Source organism: Myotis daubentonii, chromosome 6, assembly GCF_963259705.1.
Source record: "Myotis daubentonii chromosome 6, mMyoDau2.1, whole genome shotgun sequence".
Taxonomy (NCBI): domain Eukaryota; kingdom Metazoa; phylum Chordata; class Mammalia; order Chiroptera; family Vespertilionidae; genus Myotis; species Myotis daubentonii.
In genome coordinates this window covers 97,416,142-97,441,367 of record NC_081845.1, presented here as the reverse complement: position 1 = coordinate 97,441,367, position 25,226 = coordinate 97,416,142, and the positions used below count along the sequence as shown (strand labels likewise).

Below are 25,226 nucleotides of genomic sequence, written 5' to 3'. Positions count from 1 at the left end.
TCTGCATCTTGCCAGCGGTGTTTCCAGTTTGTAAACCTCCTAGGCCCTTGGGATAAATCCTCACCGGTGATTACTAGCCAAAGCCTCGTGCTCCAGCTGCGCGCGGGCAGCGTCACGGTGGCAGCCGTGGACCCGAAGGACACTCTGCTTCAGCTCTGGGGCTGCCCGCTTGGGTTGAGCAAGGTGTGTGCTCGAGCCCTTTGTGCTGTGTTGTCTCCATGACAGCCCCGGGATTCCAGTGGTGAGTCCTCTAGGTTATGAATCTCCTTCTGTTACCAGAGAATCAAATTCCTTCCTTGTTTGTGGGAATGGGGTTCTTGCAATATCTCTAGAACTTTCTAAGATTTGCCTGGGAGAATGGTGGTTTTCACTGGCGTGGAGTTACATTTCTCAGGTTGTAAAGTCCCTGTCCTTACCCCAGTCCTGAAAGAGGTGCGCTGGGGATCCGGCGGAGCCGAGAGGAGGGCCAGTGTCCAGAGCTTCCGTCCATGTTGCAGCCGGGTCCAGCTCAGCCTCAAGCTCATTAGAGTCCATTCCTCCGTTGTGCAAAGTCCACATGGTGGTAGGCCATGCGGTGAATGCAGGAGTCCCAAGAGGGCCTGAGGGCCAAAGACCAAGAGCCAAGAGAGAGAACACCCTTTGTTCAGAAATTTAAATATTCAGATTTCTCACCCTTGCAGTGGCCATGCTTATTCCAGCCAATCACCTGTTCCCTGGTGCGGCTGACAGGCAAGTCGGCACCTCCCCACAACACTCAGACCTTACTGGGCATGTGTCCAGTCCCTTCTCCGTCACCATGGGGAGCAGACTTGGAGGGCGTTCAACTACAGCTTCCTGGCAAAACTGTGTACATGGTATGTCTTGGTCTTCTCTTTACTCCGTTCCGGTTAATAATAACCAGGTTGTTATAACAGAGTCACTCCCTTTGGTTGAGGTTCAGAACTTTTACTCTTGGGTTCCCTGACACTGGTGTCTGTGATGGGATGTCCTCTGTCTAAATCTGCTACAGAAGGACAACCCCGTCTGGAACACCAGCTGTCTACATGTTCAAAACTTAGGATTTATTCTCACATGCTAGCTTTGGACTTGAACAAGTCTCTGAACCTCTGCCTCCAGGATTTATTCTCTATCAAATCATTATCCCAAAGGACCTCAAGCACAACTTAGAACTGCAGTGGCCACTTTAGAGATTTTTTGAAATTCCAAAATTAGTTACATCTTAGGATGTTAAACAACCTGGATGAGAAGCATTTTTCGGTCGGAATTTAGAGGCCTTTAAGAAATGAAATGATTTGCTCTAACCGGTTTGGCTCAGTGGATAGAGCGTCAGCCTGCAGACTGAAGGGTCCCAGGTTCGATTCCTGTCAAGGGCATGTACCTTGGTTGCGGGCAAATCCCCAGTAGGAGATGTGCAGGAAGCAGCTGATTGATGTTTCTCTCTCATCAATGTTTCTGACTCTCTATCCCTATCTCTTCCTCTCTCTAAAAAAATAATAAATAAAATATATAGTTTAAAAAAAGAAAAGAAACAAAATGATTCAAAGATAGACAACATCTCCTTGTCTTATATATTGTCTAACCTTAAGGCTGAACTGGACCCGGCTTTCAGAGGAACTTACCTTTAACATGGGACCCCTAAAAAATTCCCAAAAGCTTCTCTCCCAGGAACGCTAGCTAGCCAGTTAGATATACAAACATTTTTGTTCCTCCTCATGTGCCTTTTGGCACAAAATAAACTAACTTAGCCAAAATAACTTAAAACTCTAATAGCCATTAAGAGAAAACTTTAAGTCCACCTCAAGACCGCTTCCTTAAAGAGAGAATTTCAAATCTCTTGGGGGTATTGGAATGAATTCTTTGATTGATATGCAGAAGCTTCTAATCTAAAAGACAAATTGAGCCCTGGCCGGTTCGGCTCAGTGGATTGAGCCTCGGCCTGTGGACTGAAGGGTCCCCGGTTTGTTTCTGATCAAAGGCACATGCCTGGGTCGCAGGCTCGATCCCCACTAGGAGGTGTGCCAGAGGCGGCCGATCCATGATTCTCTCTCATCAATGATGTTTCTATCTCTCTCCCTCTCCCTTCCTCTCTGAAATCAATAAAAATATATTTTAAAAAATAAATAAAAGACAAATTGATTTTGCCCTGGATGGTGTGTTCAGTGGTTAGGGAGTCAGCCCACACACTGAAGGGTCACGGGTTCGATTCCTGGTCAAGGACACATACCTGGGTTGGTCCGGGTACGTGCAGGAGGCAACCAATTAAGTCTCTCTCTCCCCCCTCCCTCCCTCCCTTCTTTCCTTCCAGTCTCTCTAAAAATCAATGGAAAAAATATCCTCAGGTGAGGATTAACAAAAAAGAAATAATGACAGAAAACTTCCCCTACCTGGTAAAAGAAAGAGACTTACAAGTCCAGGAAGTGCAGAGAACCCCAAACAAAAGGAATCCAAAGAGGACCACACCAAGACACATCATAATTAAAATGCCAAGAGCAGAAGACAAAGAGAGAATCTTAAAAGCAGCAAGAGAAAGAAACTCAGTTACCTACAAGGGAATACCCATACGACTGTCAGCGGATTTCTCAACAGAAACTTTGCAGGCCAGAAGGGAATGGCAAGAAATATTCAAAGTGATGAATGCCAAGAACCTACAACCAAGACTACTTTATCCAGCAAAGCTATCATTCAGAAGTGAAGGCCAGATAAAGAGCTTCACAGATAAGGAAAAGCTAAAGGAGTTCATCACCACCAAACCAGTATTACATGAAATGCTGAAAGGTATCCTTTAAGAAGAGGAAGAAGAAGCAAAAGGTAAAGATACAAATTAGGAACAACAAATACACATCTATCAACAGGTGAATCTAAAAATCAAGTGAATAAATAATCTGATGAACAGTATGAACTGGTGATTGTAATAGAATCAGGGACATAGAAAGGGAATGGACTGACTATTCTTGGGGTGGGGGGGAAAGGGGTGTGGGGGATGCAGGAAGAGACTGGACAACAATCGTGCACCTATGGATGAGGACAGTGGGTGGGGAGTGAGGGCAGAGGGTGGGGTGGGAACTGGGAGGAGGAGAGTTATGGGGGGAAAAAAGAGGAACAAATGTAATAATCTGAACAATAAAGATTTAATTTAAAAAAAAAAGACAAATTGATTTTAAAAGCGGTTCTAAAAGGGTCCTGAGGAAGCTTTGGTCATCTATGCAGGTACTTTAACTTTTCTTCCTGATTCTACCCACTCCCTCCTCCCCCACTCCCCCGCCTCCCCTCATCCCTGGAAACCTGATATTTCAAAGAACTCAATGAGTCTATGGTCAGAAATCTGGCAAAATTGGAAGCTAAAGATTCAAACCTTGTTGGGAATTTTTTAAAAGCCTCCTCCCCTAAACAGAAATAAAACCACGTGCCCAGAGGGAAAGAAGCTAATTAGGAATGATGTATGTGGATGGGTAGATCAACCTATGGTGCCACATAAGTTAAACCCCAACTCTTTGGGGTATTGAGAGCAACTGTCCTCATCTTACAAATCTTTGGGAAACCAGAAATGCAGCTCTAGAAGCAGGTCAGCGCCCACCTGTCTCTACCTCTGATTCCTAAGGCTGAAGGAAGAAGAAGGGAAATGAGCATTTTTTAAAAGCACAAACTGATGCTCTGACTCCAAGATTCCTTGCCAAGGACAAATACAAGTCTTAACTGTCTCATTCAGAAATATAATAAGAAAAGGCCTTAGCCCTCTGACTCAATAAACTTAACTTATAAATTAGTGGGGGTTTGCCTTATTTTACTAACTCATGGCTGAAATTTTAAAAACAAAACTATCAGGTCTCTGTTTGCATCTGTCTGTGTGTCCATGTATGCCGTGTGGTAGTTTCTGCCCCTAGATAATATTGCTAATTTGGAAAAGTCTGTTTAATTGGCTGAAAGAAATTAAGTACTTACATAAAATTTCTCAAAAATATAATAGGAACTAATCCAAATGCTTCCTCAGAACCAGGGGATCTGGAGCATATTTCATAGGAGAGCTGGTTTCAGTTTGGTTTGGTTACAGCGGCAGATCCTTAGGGTTGTATGTAACCCTTTCATCTACCTGGGTTTACTAGTCAGCAAGCTCTCGCCAGGTCAGGAGAAGTCCCTGCTATATCTGTTGCAAAATCTGTCAGCAAGAAAAACAACTTGGTATAATAAATGTTCTTAAGTAACCTAAACATTATTACTGAGAGGAGTAAAATTAAAGTTTTAAGCAATACTTATGCTTTATGGTATGTTTACTTAAATAGTTTATCAAGGTCTTTTGGGCCTGGCTGGTGTAGCTCAGAGGTTCAGCACTGAGCCGGGAACCAAGAGGCCGAGGGTTCAATTCCTGGTCAGGCCCATGCCCAGCTCTTGGGCTCAATCCCCTGGGGTGGGGGTGGGGGTGGGGGTGGGGGGGCGTGCAGGAGGCAGCAGATTGATGATGTTTCTCTCTCATCGATGTTTCTATCTCTCTATCCTTCTACCTTCCTCTCCCTCTAAAAATTCAATAAAAAGTATATATATATATATATATATATATATATATATTTTTTTTTTTTTTAAATCTTTTAGTAACTTGTATCCCAGAGTTTTGCCAAGTTAAGTTAAATGGTGAGTTAGGTTAAAGTCATTGAATATCTACATCATTTAAAAAAAAATACTAAAACATCAATTGTTAAGTCTAAGTTTATCTACTTTTGACTTCTTATTACAGATAAACTAAAACATAAATTTGGATCTGTTAATGAACATGTTTCATACTTGAGGAAGCATATGTATCTAAAAATTATGAAATATAGGCCTGGCCTGTGTGGCTCAGTTGGTTGGAGCATTGTGGGTACACCAAAAGGTGGTGGTTTGATCCCTGGTCAGGGTGCGTGTGGGAGACAGCCCATCAGTGTTTCTGATATGGGTGTTTCTCTCTCTCTGTCTCCCTCCCTCCCTCTTTCTAAAAATCAATTGAAAAAAAAAAAACCTAAAAATTATGAAATATATTTGCCAGTAAAAGAAACTATGTTTCTAGAGGTTATGAAATATATTCATAAATTTGCCAATCTTTTTTTTTTAATATATTTTATTGATTTTTTACAGAGAAGAAGGGAGAGAGACAGAGAGTCAGAAACATCGATGAGAGAGAAACATCGATCAGCTGCCTCCTGCACACCTCCTACTGGGGATGTGCCCGCAACCCAGGTACATGCCCTTGACCGGAATCGAACCTGGGACCTTTCAGTCCGCAGGCCGACGCTCTATCCACTGAGCCAAACCGGTTTCGGCAAATTTGCCAATCTAAAGTGTGCTAATTGCTTACTTTTCAGTTGTCATTAGAAATTAAAGTTTCTAAGGGTTAAGAATTCAAATTAATATGAGGTCAATGGGGGGTGAAAGGGGATATATGTAATACTTTCAACAATAAAGATTTTTTTAAAGAAAATAAAAGGATTCTAATGAATATGGAAGGAAATAATATGTGTTTTCAGGAAAAGAAGATATAAAGTATGGAAATGCACTTTGTTCCTTAAACCTCTCCCAAGGATATTTTTCCCATTGATTTTTAAAAGCGAGTGGAAGGGAGAGAGAGGGGGAGGGAGGGAGGGAGGGAGGGAAGAGAAAAAGAGGGAAACATTGATCACATCAATTGGTTGCCTCCTGCATGCACCCCAACTGCCCAGGATGGAACCTGTAACCCAGGTACGTGCCCTTGACCTGGAATCAAAGAGAGACCCTTGGGTCCGAGGGCCAAAGTTCTAACCAGTGAGAAAACCTGCCGGGGCTGGAAATGCATTTTTGAGAAAATTACAAGAAAATGGCTTGGGAGGACCAAGATGGCGGCGTAAGGTACAGACCTGTGCGTGCTGCCTCCCACAACATCGAGACTACCAACTGTAAGACAAACAGCTGTCATCCAGAACCACGGGAAGGCTGGCCCAGTGGAAGCTCTACAACTGGAAGGAAAGAAAGAAGAGCACTGAGACTGAGTAGGATGTGCAGAGGCGCCAAGAACGGAGGTACGGAGTCGCGCGCCAGGCAGACTGCAACTGGATGCGCGGTTTTTTTCAATCAGAAGGGGATGCAGACTCTCAAATCCACTGAGCTTGTTTGGGGCGGGATCCTGAGGTCCCAGACCCCTACGGGGAGAGGCGGGATGGCCTTGCAAGGGGAGTGAGGGTGTCTCACGGAGCTGCTCGCCAGCACTCGGAGACGTGAGACGCAGAGTCGCAGAGAGGCAAGGAGTCTCAGAGATGCCATTGCCCCTTGTTCCGCCCTGGTGAGTCCCAGGGACCCCGCCCTACTCAATTTACATCCCCACCCAAGCTGTGCTAGTGGCACAAAGAGAACCACCGGTGCTTTTGCAGCCCAGCCGAGCAGAATGCAGATTTCAACTCCTCGAATACATAAGGGACACACTCAAGAAGCAGAATCAGGTTCGGAGGAAGCTGGAGCCAGAGCTGGACCCACCTGAGCCACCTGAGCCAGCGACGTGGAACCGCTGTACCAGCAAAAGCACAGGCAGGCCCACCAGATCCAGTCTCACATGGGACGCTGGGAGACGGCAGACAGGCAATCTGTGCACTTGGTAGAAAACGAAATCCAAGCAGGCATACCAGATATTCAGCCACCAGGAACGCCTGGAGATTTTGTCCAGCAAGGAGCTGCCCAACGAAGGACAGAATGCCAAACTTCGTGTTGCTGAGACGGGCCCCGTGAGGCCGAGGCAGTCCCCGTAGGGCTGAGGCGGCCCCCAAGAGGCTGTGATGGCCCCTGTAAGGCTGAAACAGTCCGGGTGAGCCTGGGATGGCCCCGGTGGGGTTGAGACGGCCCCGGTGAGGTTGAAATCAGCCCAGGTGAGGCTGAAAGGGGCCCGGTGAGGTTGAGAGGGCCCTGTGAGGCTGCAACGGCCCCAGTGAGGTTGAGAGGGGCCCGGTGAGGTTGAGACGGCCCCTGTGCGGCTGGGATGGCCCCGGTGGGGGTGGGACGGCCCCTGTGAGGCTGGGATGGCCCCGGTGGGGGTGGGACAGCCCCTGTGAGGCTGGGACAGCCCTGGTGAGGCTGAGACAACCCCAGTGAGGCTGGGAAGGCCCCAGTGAGGCTGAATAAGTCCCGGTGAGGTTGAGACCGCACTGGTGAGGTCGAGACAGCCCCAGTGAGGTCGAGACGGCCCCGGTGAGATCGAAATGGCCCCAGTGGGGTTGCAATGGCCCCAGTGAGGTTGAGACGGCACTGGTGAGGTCGAGACAGCCCCAGTGAGGTCGAGACAGCCCCAGTGAGGTTGAGACGGCCCCGGTGAAGTTGGGACAGCCCCTGTGAGCCTGAGACGGCCCTTGTGAGGCTGAAACGGCCCCTGTGAGGCTGAGATGGCCCCTGTGAAACTGAGATGGCCCCTGGGAAGCTGAGAAAAATACCACACGAACTCACTCATTTATGGATAATAAGGACCATTATAGACTGATGAACAAAAATGGATACAGAGACAGAGCAGCATTGAGCAGAATGTCAAACCACAGTGGGAACCCTGGGGAGGGTTGGGGGGGGGGTAGGAGATCAACCGAAGGACTTACATGCATGCATATGAAAATAACTAATGGACACAAGACACTGGGGGGTGGGGGAAGCCAGGGGAATGTCAAGGGGGGGGGGGGAAGGAGACATGTGTAATACTCTTTGTAATGCTTTAAGAAATTTAAAAAAAAGAAAGAAAGAAAGAAAAGAAAATGGCTTTTCCTAAAATAAGCTGGTTAGCCCTAGCCAGTTTGGCTCGGTGGATAGAGTGTTGGCCTGCGGACTGAGGATCCCGGTTCGATTCTGATCAAGGGCACATGCCTGGTTGAGGGCTCAATCCCCAGTAGGGGGTGTAAAGGAGAGAGCTGATCAATGATGTTTCTATCTCTCTCTCCTTCTCCCTTCCTCTCTAAAATCAGTAAGAATATATTTTTTAAAAAGTTTAAAAAGTAAAACAAGTTAGTTATTTCTGAATAAGTGAGAAGAGACAAATTAAGAGGGACAGGAAAGTTGTGAAAGGTTTGTGAAAAAGGAATCTTGAGAAAAGAATTTTATGTGTGGTCAAGCTAAATAAGATTAAAATTAGGGCCCTAGCCAGTTTTGCTCAGTGGATAGAGCAGGGGTCCTCAAACTATGGCCCGCGGGCCACATGCGGCCCCGCTGAAAACATTTATCTGGCCCGCCAGGTGTTTTTGCCGCTGCTGCCTGTTGCTTAGCAGCCGACTCATCCCAGGCCCCAAGTGCACATGTGTGGAATGTGCGCCGCACTCTCCAACTCCCCTCCTTCTCTCTGTCTCGGGTGTGATCGGACGAGTCACGAGCTTGCCTGTGCAGAGCCTGCTGCTGCCTGAGGACCGAGGTAAGAACAAGTTAGGATTTTTTTTTTTTTTTTAAGATAAGGGGTCTATTTTTTTTTTTTTTTTTTTTTTTTTTGCAGTTAGTAGGGCCTTTTCTTTTTGAAGTTAGGAGAGCCTTTTTTTTTTGAAGTTGTTTTTTTTTTTACTTCAAAATAAGATATGTGCAGTGTGCATAGGAATTTGTTCATAGTTGTTTTTTTTTTAAACTATAGTCCGGCCCTCCAACAGTCTGAGGGACAGTGAACTGGTCCCCTGTTTAAAAAGTTTGAGGACCCCTGGGATAGAGCACTGGCCTGCAGACTGAAAGGTCCCAGGTTCGATTCCGGTCAAGGGCATATACCTTGGTTGAGGACACATCCCCAGTAGGGGGTGTGCAGGAGGCAGCTGATTGATGTTTCTCTCTAATTGATGTTTCTTTTTTTTTGATTAATTAAATCTTTATTGTTCAGATTATTACAGTTGTTCCTCTTTTTCCCCCCCATAACTCCCCTCCACCCAGTCCCCGCCCCACCCTCCTCCCTCACTCCCCACCCACTGTCCTCATGCATAGGTGCACGATTGTTGTCCAGTCTCTTCCCGCATCCCCCTTACCCCTTTCCCCCCTAAGAATAGTCAGTCCACTCCCTTTCTATGCCCCTGATTCTATTATAATCACCAGTTCATTCTGTTCATCAGATTATTCACTTGATTTTCAGATTCACCTGTTGATAGATGTGTATTTGTTGTTCATAATTTGTCTCTTTACCTTTTGCTTCTTCTTCCTCTTCTTAAAGGATACTGGCTTGGTGGTGATGAACTCCTTTAGCTTTTCCTTATCTGTGAAGCTCTTTATCTGGCCTTCACTTCTGAATGATAGCTTTGCTGGATAAAGTAATCTTGGTTGTAGGTTCTTGGCATTCATCACTTTGAATATTTCTTGCCACTCCCTTCTGGCCTGCAAAGTTTCTGTTGAGAAATCAGCTGACAGTCATGGGTACTCCCTTGTAGGTAACTGAGTTTCTTTCTCTTGCTGCTTTTAAGATTCTCTCTTTGTCTTCTGCTCTTGGCATTTTAATTATGATGTGTCTTGGTGTGGTCCTCTTTGGATTCCTTTTGTTTGGGGTTCTCTGCCACTTCCTGGACTTGTAAGTCTCTTTCTTTTACCAGGTAGGGGAAGTTTTCTGTCATTATTTCTTCAAATAGGTTTTCAATATCTTGCTCTCTCTCTTCTTCTGGCACCCCTATAATTCGGATGTTGGTACCCTTAAAGCGGTCCCAGAGGCTCCTTACACTATCTTCATATTTTTGGATTCTTTTTTCATTTTGCTTTTCCAGTTGGGTGTTTTTTGCTTCTTCGTATTTCAAATCTTTGACTTGATTCTTGCGATCCTCTGGTCTGCTGTTGGGATTCTGTATAATATTCTTTATTTCAGTCAGTGTATGCTTAATTTCTAGTTGGCCCTTTATCACAACCTCGAGGGTCTCATTAGATTTCTTGTAGGTCTCATTAAGTTTATCGGCAGTTTCTAGAAAATTCTTGAAAAATCTTAAAAGTGTGGTTTTGAGCTCTATATCCAGTAGTTTGCTTTCCTCCATTTCTGTCATTTGTGTCCTTTTTCTTTGTCTCCACATTTTTTATGCTTCCCTGTGTTGATAAAGTAGTTTTCTGTGCTAAATGTCCTCTAGGGCTCAGTGGTTCAGCCTCCCCAATTACCTGAGGAGGACACTCTTGGTGCACCCCCTTGTGGTCTTTGTGCACAGTCTTGTTGTAGTTAAGCCTTGATTGTTGTAGTTATCACTGGGAGAAATTGACCTCCAGGCCAATTGGCTATGAGAATCAGCTGTGTCTGCAGTGGGAGAACTTCTGTGCTGGAGACACTCCTCTGGGGCAAGACTTGCTTCAATGGGGCTTTGGTGCTCACTGATTCTGCCCCCTGAGTGTGTCCTTTATGGTTCCACGGAGCTGCAAACTGGATGGTCCCACTCTGACCTCTGGGTGGCTCCTGGCTCCTGGATCTCTAGGGAGGTGCTAATCTAGCCTCTGCCTTAGGCTATCCAGCAAAAGCCTCCCTGCAGGGCTTGGGCAGGGTGGGTCCCACGGCATCAACAGGGTGGGGCTAGAAGTTATGGCTGCTCTCAGTCTTGCCCTCAGAGGCTCTGCTTCTCAGTGTCCTGGTAATCGCTGCAAGCCCCTCCGAGAGAAAGCTGCCCTCAAGTTCCGACAGATGCCAGACAGTCCCACTTCTCCCGTATGAGTCTGGGTCCCCAGAGACTCTCCTGGAACTGGAGCTCAGAGCCTGAGACTCCCTCCAGATTGAAAACGACAACTGCGCCCTCAGCCGCCAGCCCTCTCGGCATGCACCTCTGCACCTTAGCATTTTACTTCCGCACTGTGCCTCCTCTGAGTTTCGGTATGCTTTTCTCTTTCCTTCTAGTTGTGGAATTTCCACTCAGCCAGCCTTCCTGTGGTTCTGGATGATGTCCGTTCCGTCTTTTAGTTGTATTTTTGAAGTGGTTGTTCGAGGCAGCAAACTCTGGTGTTTACCTATGCCGCCATCTTGGTTTCTCCTCATCGATGTTTCTAACTCTCTATCCCTCTCCCTTCCTCTCTGTAAAAAATCAAATATATGTATATATATATATATATATATATATATATATATATATATATAACACCACTTTATAAAAAAAAGATTAAAATTAGGTTAATTAAGCCCTAGCCAGTTTGCCCAGTGGTTAGAATATTGGCCCATGGACTGAAGGGTCATGGGTTCGATTCTGGTCAAGGGCACAGACTTCAGCTGCAGGCTCAGGGCACTCGAGGGAGGCAACCTATAGATGCGTCTCTCCTCCATGGATGTTTCTCTGACTCTCCCCATGCCTCCCCCCCTCCCTCCCACTCTCTCTAATAATCAATGGAAAAGGGCCATGACGACTTAGCCCGGGCCTGTCCGTCCACTCTGGCCGTGGAGGCTAGGTTTCGGAGCGCGACCTCGGACTGGAGCCGAGAAGGACGGTTGCGGGGCGTCTGGGGACGTGCTGGGTCCCCGTCGGGCGGCCTTGCCCCGAGGTGTCCAGGTCGGTCCCGGCGGCGGCTCCCTGAGCCCGGTGCGCCTTCTCCCCGGAGTGGAGCGTGAGGGACAGGCCGGGTGCGGGGCCGCAGGGAGGGTGCGACTCCGGGCCTGCGCGGGGGACCTGATGGTGGCCGCGGCGTGGACGGACCGGCTGCGGGCTGTGTGACCTTCGAGGACGTGCTCGTGAACTTCTCCCGGGAGGAGTGGGGGCGCCTGGACGAGGCCCAGCGATGCCGGTACCGCGGCCTGATGCTGGAGAACTTCGCCCTCATGTCCTCCCTGGGTTGCTGGCGACGCCAACCTCGAGGCGGCCCTTCCGAGCAGAGCGCCTCTGCAGACGAGTCGCGGGCCGAGCCCCTGAGCCAGGTCTGCTGCTTCAGCCAGCCCACGCGTGGGAGGCGTGGGACCCGCTCCGGAAAGACGCTGTGCCCCTGGGTGGTCTCCAGGGGTCGCACCCCACGCAGGAGCCGTGCACACGTGGGCCCGGCGGGAGAGGACCCTCGGGCTGTGCAGACTCTGACCAGCACGAGGAGCAGCACAGGGCAGAGCGCCCCGCAGCGGGCCTCGGTGGGCCTCGGGGAAGAGCTGTGCCGCCCACACGTTGGGGAGACCCTGTCCCTGCAGGGAGTGTGGGATGGACCTGCTGGGCAGCTCTGGCCTCTTCCGGCACCGGCCGGCTCACTGTGGGCTGAGCCCACGCAAGAGGACTGGGCTCTGAGAGTCTTCCCCACACCGTGCCAGCGCCGGGCGCCACCAGGGGCACCTTGGGCAGTGACGACGGGACGCCTTCCTGAGCACCTTCCCGCCGCTGGACAAGCGGGTGACACACGGAAGGGGGGCCGTCGGATGCCGGCCCCGTGGAAGTGTGTCTCAGGAGAGATCGGCTCTCATTCCCCCCGGACACTCACAGCGGGGAAGCAGCACGTGTGTGTGAGGAGTGTGGGGAGGCCAGAGGTGCACCGGACACTGCACCCCGGGAAAAGGCACTACACGTGCAGCGACTGTGGCAAGGCCTCCAGCCGCAACGACACCCTCGCCCAGCACCAGAGATTCCACTCCGGGAGCGGCCGCACCAGCGCAGCGAGTGCGGGAAAGCCTACAGCAGGAGCTCCCGTCTGGCTCGGCACCAGAAGGTTCACGCTGGAGCGAGGCCTCACGACCGCGGCAGTTTCGGGGGCCCTTTGGCTGCGTCGCTGAGACTGGTGTAGCCCCAGGAGGCTCACACTGGAGAAGGGCCTGTGAATGCGGGGTATGAGCCTCTCCGTGTTGGTCTTCAGCCTCACACCGGAGGAAGCTCTGTGAGCACCTGGCACCGAGGGAGCACGGCCCGCAGGCGAGCCTCGTACAGGCGTGCACCCGCCTGGGACGCTCCCCGTGAGTGCCGTGAGCTGGGAGTCTTCATGAGCGATGCTGCACTTTCCGAGCTGCCTAGAGCTCTTGACGGTTTTGTCAGTGTCAGTGCCTTTGGCAGAAGCCATCGCTGCCTCCAGCTGTGGGTCCCCCTGCGTGTCAATCACTCCAGTAGCTCAGGGAAGGCAGACCCTGCACACACGCTCATTCCCTGGCGGGAATCTGCGTACTCCGAGCCATGGAAGGTCCTCACTTCCCCTGAGGGGTTCTGAGAGGACGTGGTTGAGCTCTGGCCACAGGATCTGAGCGGGAGTCTGCTGGGCATTCCCACGCAGGCTTCCCTTCAAGCAGCCTGGACTCTAAGGCACTGGTCCTCTTCCAATCCCCCACCAGTGGAACTGCTGCCCCGCCGCTCCGGTCCCCTGCGGTGCAGGCCTGCAGGGCGTCATGGCGACTCCGGGAGGGCTGCTCCCTGTGGGACATCGATTGAGAGGAGCCTGGGTTCTGCCAACATGAAGGGAGGAACACCCTTGTTGGTACCAACTTCATATGCCTGAGAAGGGACAGCAGGAGGGCAGAGAACAGACCTCAGTCCAGTTGGGCCTGGTCTGCATTACTGTCCGAGGCTTGCGGGGAAACGACTGAGACGGTCGTGTGCCTGATCCTGCGGCCTGGACGTCCAGGCTCTCTGGGGGCCAGAGTTCATGCTGAGAAACCGCCAGTGCTTCTGGAAACACCGTGAGTTGGGTCCCTTTTTCGTAGGAGACGCCCCATCCTCCCCAGCACGTTTGGGGGCTTTCTGTCCCCTGGGTCTACGGGAGCCAGTCCCTGGTGTCCAGGATCCGTGGGCAGGTGTCAGCGCCTAGAAGGCCTGCAGGGCAAGGTGCGAATCATGCTTTGTGTAGCAATACTTAGACCACGGCGCCGGGCTGACTGGAAATGAGAGGCTCTGTGTCTGTTATAAAGGGGTCCTCTACAAATGCCCGTGTATAGAAATTCGCAGGACCTTCAGACATCTGCATCTCCTGTGGCCACGGCCGCTGTCGGAGTAAAGGTTCGTGGGCTCCTCCTCCCGGGGCTGCTGAAGGCATGGCCATCACTGCACCAGCGCTGATGAGAGGGCACCGTATGCCTGTGCGTGACCTGGAAATGAATGGACTTCATTCCTCGCTTCAGGGCTCCCCCTTTAAATCGTGGGGCGAGGGATATGGTAGCACCAGAATAGCTGGCAGATGTGACCTGGCAAGAGGGAAGGCGAATACGTGTGTTTTCTATCGAGGTGTGATTGGCATGAAAAGACTGCACATATGAGGAGTGTGACATGTTTGGCACGTGTACACGCCTGAGGAGCCATGACGGGAATCACGACAGTGAACGTGTCCAGCGAAGCACAAGGGGCTCCTTTAGGGCCCTTTCCTCCCAGTCATTTCAAACCCCTTTCCCACGATTTGCAAACAACAGCAAGCATTTTCTAGATTATTATGCTTCTTGGGGAGTGGGGCCCTGGCTTTTTTCATTAATCATAATTGTTTTCAGATTAACCCATCTTGTTACATGTACCAATAGCTTATTCATTTGTATTGTTGGGTGCTATTCCATTGTATGGAGATACTGCAGTTGCTTTCTGTCCACTCAGCTGTTAGTGGATATTTGGGTTGCTTCCAGTTTTGGGCTATTACCAATAAAGCTGCTGTGAATAAAAAATAAAAATAAAATAAAATAAAAAATAAAAAGTCAATAAAAAAATTTCCTCGGGTGAGGATTAACAACAACAAAAAAAAGAGTTTAATTAAGTAAATAAATTTAAATATCAAAAATTAAAATTTAGTTTTATCTGTTAAAAGGACAAAGTTTTCAATTCACCATAGCTAAGATTTGGAAACAGCCTACATGCCCATCAGCAGATGAGTGGATTAAAAAACTGTGGTACATCTACACAATGGAATACTATGCTGCTGTAAAAAAGGAGTTCTTACCATTTGCAACAGCATGGATGGAACTGGAGAGCATTATGCTAAGTGAAATAAGCCAGTCAGAGAAAGATAAATATCACATGATCTCACTCATTTATGCAATATAATGAACAACATACACTGATGAACAAAAACAGATCCAGAGACAGAGAAACAACGATCAGACCGTCAAACCTCAGAGGGAAGGTAGGGGAGGGTGGGGTAAGGGGGAGAGATCAATCAAAGGACTTATATGCATGCATATAGGCCTAACCAATGGGGGGAGTGAGGGCATGAGTGGGGGGGGATGGGGGGTAATGTGGGGATAAGAACATATATGTAATTAATCAAATAAAGAAATTTAAAAAATGAAAAAAAGGACCAAGTTTTTCTAAACTATTGGTATACTCTTTCTTAAATTTTCTTTTTATTGATTCAGAGAGGAAGGGTGAGGGAGAGAGACAGAAACATCAATGTGAGAGAGAATCATTGATTGGCTGTCTTCTGCATGCCATGACCCCCACAACCCGGGCATGTGCCCTGACCGGAACTGAACCGTGACCTCCTGGTTCATGGGTTGATGCTCAACCACTGAGAGACATCAGTCAGGATATTGGTATATTCTTAATCTTACCTAATAATAGACAAACATGTAAATTGACTGTCACTCTGCTACACTCACCAGCTAATCAGGAGAGTATACAAATTAATCCAACAAAGATGGCGGTTAATTTTCATACGTAGGCGGAGCGGGAGCTGCGAAGACTGAAGGCTTCGGTGGAGCAAAGGCCTGGGTCCCGGGTGCCGGCAGCCAGGGGAAGGGAAGGCCTATTGCACAAACTGCTTCGTGCAATGGCCTCTAGTAAATTATAAAGAGAAAGCAAATATTCTGTGTTTTATTAAAATTATTTTATGTTCTCTGTACCATTAGGTCTTTAATTGCATAGGTAGATAGTCTTCTTAATATTAAAAGAGCTAAATTTTGTTTACAAATATTTAACTTTCTGCATTTGCCTGTGAAGTCTTTAATCAGCACAATGATTAAACGTAACCAGCTATTGCTTGACAGGGACCTATGAGCCTATTTGACCATTATGTTTATTATTTATTTATTACTTTAAAGAATCATTTTAATATTTTTGTAGTTTTACATTAACAACCAAAGCTGTGATAGATGGGCATGTGACGACTAGCCAGTGTTACTCAGCACAGAGGCCCAGCTCCTTCGGGGCTTTGCACACCGTGACAACAGGTCCCGGCCCCCGGTGAGGGTCACACGGCCGGAGACCTGGGGTGCAAACTGAAGGCCTCTTAGGGAACGAACAGCAGGGACAAGACACGCAGCGCGGACACGTCCGGGATCACCCAGCGGGCGGCACACCCGGGAGCCCGAGCCCGGGACAGGCGGTGGCGCCGCAGGGGCCCTCCGCCGCTGGGCCAGGAGGGGTGAGCGCGCGGGTTGGGGCTCTCTCCCTCCTGCCTCGTGGCCTCTGGTCGCCACCACCGCCTCCCCTGGGCCGGCGCCATGGCCCAAGCGGAGCGCAGCGCAGCGCCAGGCTCTCCCGCCGGTGGCGAGCGCGGGGCCCAGGACACCTCACGGTTTGGGCAAAGGCGCCGCTGCAGTGACCTGAGGGGCCGGCACTGGCACCAGCCCCGCCAGAGCCGCCCCGCCCCGCCCTGGCCGGCTGTCTGTCTGTCTGTCGGGCGGAGACTTGTCCCTCTGCCTGCAGCCTGGGCCCTCCCGGGGAGCCCCGAGTCCGACGGCGGCCAACACCAGCGGTGAGCGGGACCCAGTGCCGGCCGCGACCCCTCAGAAAGCTGACCAGTTACTTTTAAACTTTTGAAATGTTCGACAAACTTCCCAAAATTAAAAAATTGGAGCCCTTTCTTTCCTAACCTAAAGATAACTTTTGAGATTTTTAAGAAGAATCCATGACGCATTTTAAAGGATGCTCCTTCTCTCTCTATAAAAGGAGGAAAACAGCCGGCCGGGTGGCTCAGTGCTGAGCGTCACCCAGGAGCCGGGAGGTCAGGGCACTCGCCCAGGGTGGGGGCTCAATCCCCAGTGGGGGCCTGCAGGAGGCAACTGGTCATTGATTCTCATCTTTGATGTTTCTCTCTCCCTTCTTCTCTCTGAAGTCAATAAAAATATATTTAAAAACAAAAAAAGGAGGAAAATAAGCTAGTTAGGTCTATTTGAGTTGCTAAAATTACATGGGAAGCATTGTCAAATAAACAATAATTGTGTTATACTTGTATGTAATATCATTATTAAAATAAATGTTCTAAATTGTATTAAAATTCTAGGAATCTATAATATCCTGATATGTTTTCATGTAATTATAATGTATAATGTAATTCTACTTACCTCAAAATGTTGTGTGTTGCAGAGAAAAGCAAATTTGTCAATTGCATTGTGATCAGATCTTTAACCACATCATTCTGTCATTTATGGAGTCACTGTCTTATTCTGATTTTTTTTGCAAATATGTTTCATCTCCAGAGAGATTCATGTTGAGGACTCTGACACTTACTCTAAAATACATATTTCTGTTTAACTGTTAGATTATACCTTAGGACTAGATGAGGATTTGCAGAACTGTAAAGAAAAACTGGAGCTCTAGCCAATGTGGCTCAATGGACAGAGCATAGCCTGCAGACTGAAGGGTCCCGGGTTCAATTCCGTCAAGGGCACACACCTGGGATTCAGGCTCGGTCCCCAGTGGGGGGCCTGCAGGAGGCAGCTGATCAATGATTCTCCATCATCATTGATGTTTCTATCTCTCTCTCCCTCTCCCTTCCTCTCTGAAATCAATAAAAATATTTTTTTAAAGAAAAACTGGATTCCTCAAAGTTAACAAAAAGAGCAAAACCAACAAGAATTAATAACCTGGGACTGAATGAATTGATGAGGATGATTACAATTTTTATGACTTATTTGAAATATTGCTGCTTCTTTATTTTTTTGTTTTTCTAGACATAAACATTTTTCCTTTAGCAACCTGTGAATTACAGCAATTATACCTTTGTAAGCAGAATTGAAACATTGACCTTTTTCTACCTACTTGATTCCTCCAGGATTCAGAAATCACAGTGAGTATTCTTATTTTCATGGCAACATTGCTATTTGCGTACGTTAATAAAAACCTGTTCTCCTTGTCAGAGGACACATTTGGAAAGTGGTTATGTTACCAAGGCTTGAGGGAGACGTGCATAGATTCAGATAGGAGCAGACAGCTCCAAGGGATTAGGAGTGGCTTACGGAAGCTAAGGAAACCGTTGGCACCGCCGGCCAGCCTCTGCTCGGAGCGTCTCGGAAGCCTTACCAAATGAGTGAAGAGGCCACTTCCTGCAGGTGCAGGGCCCTCACTTCCTCGGGGGACCTCGAGAAGAGAGGAACTCACCACATCTATGGTACTGCAGGCGGTGTCTGATGGCGAGTCCCTGCCGTGGCTGTTCTGGCCTCAGGGGCCTTTAAAGTTCCTTATGAAGATTCCTTATGACAAATTCCAGCAAAGCAGATTGTTTTTTTAAAAATTTTTTTATTGATTTTAGAGAGAAAGAGAGAGGGAGAGAGAGATGGAAACATCAATGATGAGAGAGAATCATTGACTGGCTGCCTCCTGCACGGCCCCCATGGGGATCAAGCCCACAACCAGAAATTGAACTGTGACCACTGAGGCACACCAGCCGGGTCAAGCAGATTTTTAAAAGCCTATATGGTTACTTACCATTCTTGCTGTTCCTATGTAAATAACAAGCCAACTTTATTGAAACTAGATTTATTTCACAAACAAAGTGGTCTTGGCTATATTTGGTAACAATGAGGGTTATTTTAGAGAGCAAAATTGTTTAACACACCTTTCTGGATATTAGATTCCAGTGCTGTTCATTCTAATTTTTAATTTTTTTAATTTTTTTGTCGTTACTGTTAATCCTCACCTGTGCCTTTGACCGCTATCGGACCCTGGACCCTTCAGTCCTCAGGCCAACGCTCTCACCACTGAGTTAAACCGGTTCTTTGGAGGTTTTGTTCATACAGGTAAACTGGACCAGATCTTGAATTCTTCTAGTTTCCTCAAACACCTGGCTATGTGTCTCCAAACTGACACTTCCAGTCTTTCTCGCATCCTTTGATTTGTAATCCTTGAGAACTAAAACTGCCCTTTCCCAAAGTCATACACGCTAAAGGGGACGACTTGACATAAATGTCAGAGAAATCCCAGCAGCTCACCCACAGACAGGCTTTGTGCCTGCAGAAGCAAGATCCCCAGACACTCAAGCTGCAGAGCAGGGCAACCGTCGTCCTGCGCCGCTCCCGCCATCGGAAGGCGACAAGCAGGCATCTAGAAACCTTCTGGACTGGCTGCCTCCAGAGCTCAGGGAGGGCTGATGGGCAGCTCCAATCTTACACACTGTTTTCTTTTGTTTCCGTGGAGAGGCGCGTTATTTGCACCACAGGCCTACCAGTCATTTTGGGAGCCACCGCATCACGGCCTCCTAAAATGAGACAACTGCTTCACTGAACTGACCTAGTCCCTGGAACCGGTACATGTTAGTAATATCTCAACTGGTCCTTTCCTAATGCTTCAACCTAAAACTCGGCACAAATACTGAGCTGACGGTAAACTCATAGGCAAGCACGTCTCTAGCCCGTGTGCCCACTCTGAGGGCCATGCCAGGTCCAAGGGAGGCACTGCCACCTTGACATCCAGGGACTTTAAAATGTTTTGTTTGATCTATGATGTTGGCTAAGAGAAAAAATTCTGATCAAAAGGGGAAATGAGTAGTAGAGTGAAGAAATAAACTACAGGCAACAGCAGGCAGGGGAAACCATGCGGTGTGCCACAGGGGCGGGTGACCCACTGGGGTGACCTAGATAGGGCCTTGGGTCTCCTTCCGCCTCCCCCCGCTGGGGCTGAAAGTCAGTCATGGGGTGAGAGGACTGCTGTTACTCATCCCAGGCACCCACACTGGCCCACTCCGGGAAGGGGCCTGAAGTGCGATAGAGAGGTGAGAACTTTCCATCCCTGGAAGGTGGCATCATCTTTTCCTCCTCTCCTCCTCCTCAGGTTCTCCATGGCGTCCCAGACACCATCCCAAGCCATCTCTCTCTCTCACCCGCCCAGCTCTCTTGGCCTCCTCCCTGCAGCCCAGGAGCTGTTCCGGCTCCTGAGAGGCGAGCGGGCTGGGGCAGTCCTGCCGGGCCTCTCCGGCTGCTCCTCGGCACCCGCTGCTCCCCGGCACCGGCTGCTCCCCTGCACCGGCTGCTCCCCGGCACCGGCAGGGCTGCTCCTGCGGCTGGGCCTTTCTGAGCGGCGCTCGCCTTTTCCGGCAATGCCCCCCTCACTGCTGGGGGTGGGGTGGGGGGGCTGCGGCTCTGAGAATCAGGTGCTTGGAGATGCTTTGGGGTTTGAGGAGCTCCCCTTCCCTCTACCCTCCAACCGGCCAATGCTGGCGCCAGGCCGTTCAGGCGGCGAGGGGGACCGGCCGCGCGGAGTCCTGCCTGGCGGCGAGCGCCCAGGGAAGCGCAGAGGCTGCCTACCCGCCGCCCCGACCAGACACGTGGCTCAGCCTCGCGGGCGCGTTCTTTATTGTGGGCTCACAGCAGCGGCCCGGCGCCTCGGGGCCCGGGCCCCCCACCCCCGGCCGCGAAGCCCGTCCCCGCGGGCGGCGTCAGCCCACCATCACGGCCCCGAAGAAGGTCTTCCCGCGGCGCGAGTCCACCAGGGCGGGGTGGCTGATGTTGACGAACACGCGCTCGCCGCGCCGCAGCCGCGCCAGGCCGCCGAAGCCCACGCTCGCGTACCACAGCCTCCCGGGCGCGTCCAGCGCGGGGCGCACGGTCTCCGCGCCCTCCAGCAGCAGCTCGGGGGCCCCGCGGCCGTAGGCGCCGCCCGCCCGGTACAGCCGGCTCTGCAGCGTGAGCCCGCGGGCCAGCGGGTCGCGGTCGGCGGCGGGCGCCCGGCCGCGGTAGCCCACGTGGCAGTAGAGGTAGTAGAGGCCGTCCCGCGGCAGCGCCAGCCCCGCGGCGCCGAAGTGCGCGCCGCTCCGCAGGAACGCCTCCTCCTTGGCCGCCTCCCAGCCCAGCCCGCCGCCCGGCGTCCAGGCGCCTGCGGAGAGAGGGCGGCTCTCGGGTCCCGTCCCCCGTCCCAGGGAGCGCCGTCGGGGGCGCGGGCGCGGGGCCGGCGGAAGGGGGCTCCTAGGGGCGAGGGCGCTGAGGCGGCGGGAACTGGCGCACCGCCCCGCGGAGCACAGGGTTCTCCCCGCCCGCGGGCAGCTGACCGGGCTGGGCAGGTCTCCGAGGTCCTTACCTATGAGGTGGGCAGCCGGGAGCCCGGGGCTGGGATCGCTTTCTGTGTCCTGCTCCGGCAGCTCCTGGGGCCCTGGAAGGGGCGAGAGCCCAGGATTGGGGCAGGGCGGCCACCACGCCTGGTCCCCCTGACAGGGCAGGGCGCCGGGGCCCAGGGATTCCCGGAGGAAGAGCAGAGTATCTGGGGATGCAGATGGATGGGGCGGGAGGGGGACAGTCTGCTCTTACCCAGTCGCTGCTGGGCCTGTGCTTGCGCCCCAGGGTCAGTGGTCTCTGCAACCTGGACGGGGAGGAGGGTCACAGTGCCCAGAGTTCAGCCGTAGCTGATGCCAACCCCACCCCTGCCAATGGAGACCCAACCTCCCAGCCCAACACCCATCTCCCTGGAAGGGAGAGCAAGCCAGGCAGATACACTGGGCAGAGCAACAGGAGCCCGAGTATGTCTTGGGAAGGGGAAGAAGACAGACAGACAACCAGGAAGGGGCTTGGAGACATCAGGAGGCAACAGCATCACAGGAACATGGGAAAGAACCAAGAGGCGACCAGACAGGCCAGCTGAGCAGGTGACACAGGGCCCCCGGGCGCAGCAGAGGTGAGCGAGCATGAGCAACACCAAGCCCCCTGGGCACCGACTGCAGCCACTCACCAGCCCTTGCTTCTGGGGCGCCACCACCAGCACAGCCAGGACAGTGAGCGGCACAGCCAGCAGCAGGGTCACCAGGGAGGTGGTTCCTGCCACAGCCAGCAGGAGGCAGCCCTTCCCCTGGGGCCTCCTCCTCCAGCCCTCCAGCCCCAGTGCCCCCATGGAGACTGAGCCAGGGCCAGTGCAGGGGGGCTTTCATATCTCAGGGGTGGGGCCCCCCCCTCCCCTAGACCTACACACCTGGCTGGGACTTTCCACACACCCCTGCTCCCCTCACCCAGCTTCCTGTTTACCCAGAGCTGGGGTGGGGCAGCTGGATGCCTGGGTTCCTTGAACTGGGGAAGGAGTGGAGGCGAGGAGGCAGGCTTTCAGGGTAGATCTGGAGGGTGTCTTTCTTAGTGATCTCCTGGCTCAGTGGCCGGGCGGGGGGGTGGGGGTGGGGGGTCAGGGCAGGTGGCTTGCAGAAAGCCTGGCAGCAAAGCTGCAATGAGAACACAAAACTCCCGATACCCAGCACAGCGTGCAGCCTCTGCCCCCCAGAGGTGGGTGCTGCACAGAGGGCTGCACCCCAGCCCTGAGGTCCAGAACAGGGGTCTTGAGTGATAGATGTCCCTGAGAAGAACTATCCCTGCACTGGACTGACCTCCATTCCCATGCTCCCCCCCTCCCCTGCAGCCCTCAGAACTGGCTGCACAGCAATGGCAGCTGAGGGGGCTGCCTCACGCCGACTCCTGCCTCGCTGAGGGGGGATGGGGAGCACCCCTCCCTGGCTCCAGAGTGCACAGAAGAGCCATACGGCACACCCCCAAAGAGCTTAGCACCCAGAAGGAGTCCTAGCCATTGAGTAGGTGCTGACTGGATGTTAAGAAGAAATAACCAACGAATGAGTAAGCAAAACCAAGCAGCACTGATCCAGTGACGGCAGGGTAGACAGTGCGGTAGGGGCTGCGGGGAAGGCCGGGCCCGAGGAAGTTAGAGGTGGCTGCACATCATCTCCCCTTCTCAAGGGCATGTGTGTGTGTTTGGATAATAACAATAATATAGCTAATAGGGCCCTAGCTGCTTTGGCTCAGTGGATAGAGCATCAGCCTACGGATGGAAGGGTCCCAGGTTCAATTCCGGTCAAGGGCACATGTGTAGACTCTAGGTGGTAGGGATATGTGCACTGTTCAATTCTTTCTATTTTTCTTTATTTAAACTTTTTAATAATAAATCTTTTTTTAATATATATTTTATTGACTTTTTACAGAGAGGAAAGGAGAGAAATAGAGAGTTAGAAACATCGATGAGAGAGAAACATCGATCAGCCTCCTCCTGCACACCTCCCACTGGGGATGTGCCCGCAACTAAGGTACATGCCCTTGACCGGAATTGACCCTGGGACCCTTCAGTCCGCAGGCCGACGCTCTATCACTGAGCCAAACCGGTTACGGCAAGTCTTTTTTTTTTTTTTTTAATGAAACTGAATATTGTCCTCCTGTCCTGCAGTAGGGAGCACTGTGGAGGGGGAGAGGGAGGAAGTAGCAAAAAGTTTCTGAATTTGGAGAAGAAAATGCAAATGCACGTGGACTCAGGCACCACATCTCCTGAGCCCTGGCCTACACATGAGCCCCCCAGTCTCCGCCTCCTCAGGAACCGGCTGCAGTCCTCAGGCACGGCCTCCCCGCCGCCCAGGGCGCCAAGAGGCCTTCCTCCAGCCTCTGCTCAGAGGACCTCAGACCACTGCCCTTGCTTATCTTTGTGCCTAACCTGAGAATGCTGCCTCCGGCAGGAAGTCCACCTGGACGGCCATCCCTCCTTTCCGAACACTAACCAGTCCCCATCCCTAGACCTAAGAGCAGTGCCCATTAGACTTAGTCCGGCTGCCTTTGACTTTGTGGTTTGTAAATCAGTCAGCCATGCACCCTGTGAGAGAGAGAGAGAGAGAGAGAGAGAGAGAGAGAGAGAGAGAGAGAGCCCCAGACACCAGGTGGTGCAGGAGCCAGGTGTGTGTCCACCACACACCGAGTCATGAGCTTCAGCGGAGGCAGTGTGGGAAGTCATGGGAAAGTCAGTCAGGGAAGCCCCCTGAGGAGGCAAAGTCACTGGCTCCCTCAGGGTCAATAGGGCGGCTGGAACCCAGAGGGTACTCCATCCCAGGGGTCTGAAAGGAAGGATGTCCTAACCCTCACCCTCAAAGCCCAACTTCCTCTCTAACGGTGCTGGGAGACACCAAGGCTGAGGGAGAAGCTGAAGCCAGAGGGGGGTGGAATGCCTGTGGTGAGCACTTGCTTCCCCAGGCAGCTCTGCTGTGCTGTCCTCTAGAGTCGCTCTCCATCCCCTACCCCCCACCCCGCCTGCAGGCCACAGCTCCAGGGTCCCCCACCCCCCACCCCGCGTGCAGGCCACAGCTCCAGGCTCCGGGTGAGCTGGGAGAGCAGGGATCCTTGGCAGGGAGAGGGACAGACACCCAGCCTGAGATGAGGCTATGAGGGGCCGGAGAGCATGGCTTTGAGGCTCCCTGCGCCCCAGAGGAGACCTGCCCGGCCTCCGTCTCGGATCCCTCCAAAGTGAAAAGCAGCCCACTCCTGCCCTCCTCCCCTTGTGGTCGCCTGGGGCCTCCTGCCACCTGGGCTGCTGCCCCCCCATCGCACCCCACACAGTTCCTCTTGGGCCCAGGAGGCTCTGTTTCCACGCCATGGTCAGCGCATCTGGCTCTGGGGTAAAGTCCGAGGCCTCCTTTCTGCCCTCAAACAGGAACAAGCGGTTGCTGGGCAGGAAGCCTGAAGGGAAGTTAGGGGCCCCAGAGGCTCCTGCCCTCGCCCAGCAGGATCTATCTGCCCGCCCTGCCGAGCTGCCAGGGGGCTGGACACTGCCCACCTGCCTTTCCCGCCCCGTCCCCACACGCACCCACACCCTGCTCCTCCCCCCGCCATCGCCATCGCTCTTCCTGAACAGAATCCGGAACTGTCCGGGGCTGGAGAGGCCCAGTGGGCGGAGGGAAGGGGGCAGGTCCCCACGGGGAGATGGCACCACAGCCCCTATGCCCCGAGGATGAGCGGGGTGACGGGAAGTGCCAGGCCAGGGCAGGGCAGGAGCGAGGCTGCTGGGCCTGGGGAGATTGAGACAGAGGCCGGCTTTACCGATGAGGAACTCGAGGCACGTGACTCGCCCCAGGCCACTTTGGCCGCTGGGCAGGGGCCAGACTTGCTCTCTGGGACCAGTCTCCCATGCCCAACCAAATGGGATCTTCTGGTGCTAGCCCACCAGGTGAGGTAGCCTCGCTCCGGCCCAGGCACAGCGGGTGCAGAGTGGGGTGTGCAGGCCAGGACCGGCGGGGAGCGGGCCAGGGACTGGGGGGTGGGGGGCGCAGTGGGGTGGCAGTGGGAGCCTCCGAGGGGTGAGAGGTCTCAGGGGTCAGTGATTAAACGATGGTGGGCGGGGCCTCTGCTGGGAGGCCAGGTGACAGGGCGGTGAGGGGTTCCTGAGGGATGCTGTTCTGCCTCTGAAATTGCTGGAGAGGCACCGGGAGGACGGGGTAAGTGGAGCGGGCAAGGGGCCCTCTGA

The 25,226-nt window shown here is 52.0% G+C and overlaps 1 protein-coding gene across 2 annotated transcripts; it reads right to left on the bottom strand.

The window, feature by feature from the left end:
* Positions 1-20,294: 20,294 nt before the first annotated feature.
* LTB (lymphotoxin beta) lies at positions 20,295-21,947 on the bottom strand. 2 transcript variants are annotated; one of them, XM_059702087.1, is made up of 4 exons: positions 21,684-21,940; positions 21,266-21,317; positions 21,039-21,110; positions 20,295-20,837 (listed from the first exon to the last, which is right to left on the bottom strand). In XM_059702087.1, exons 1-4 carry the CDS (start codon positions 21,840-21,842, stop codon positions 20,401-20,403), a joined length of 720 nt encoding a protein of 239 aa, XP_059558070.1. In that variant the 5' UTR covers positions 21,843-21,940; the 3' UTR covers positions 20,295-20,400. The 2 variants fall into 2 exon arrangements, with proteins under 2 accessions (XP_059558070.1, XP_059558071.1); XM_059702088.1 differs by lacking the exon at positions 21,266-21,317 and having other exon boundaries at positions 20,700-20,837; positions 21,684-21,947.
* Positions 21,948-25,226: the final 3,279 nt, after the last annotated feature.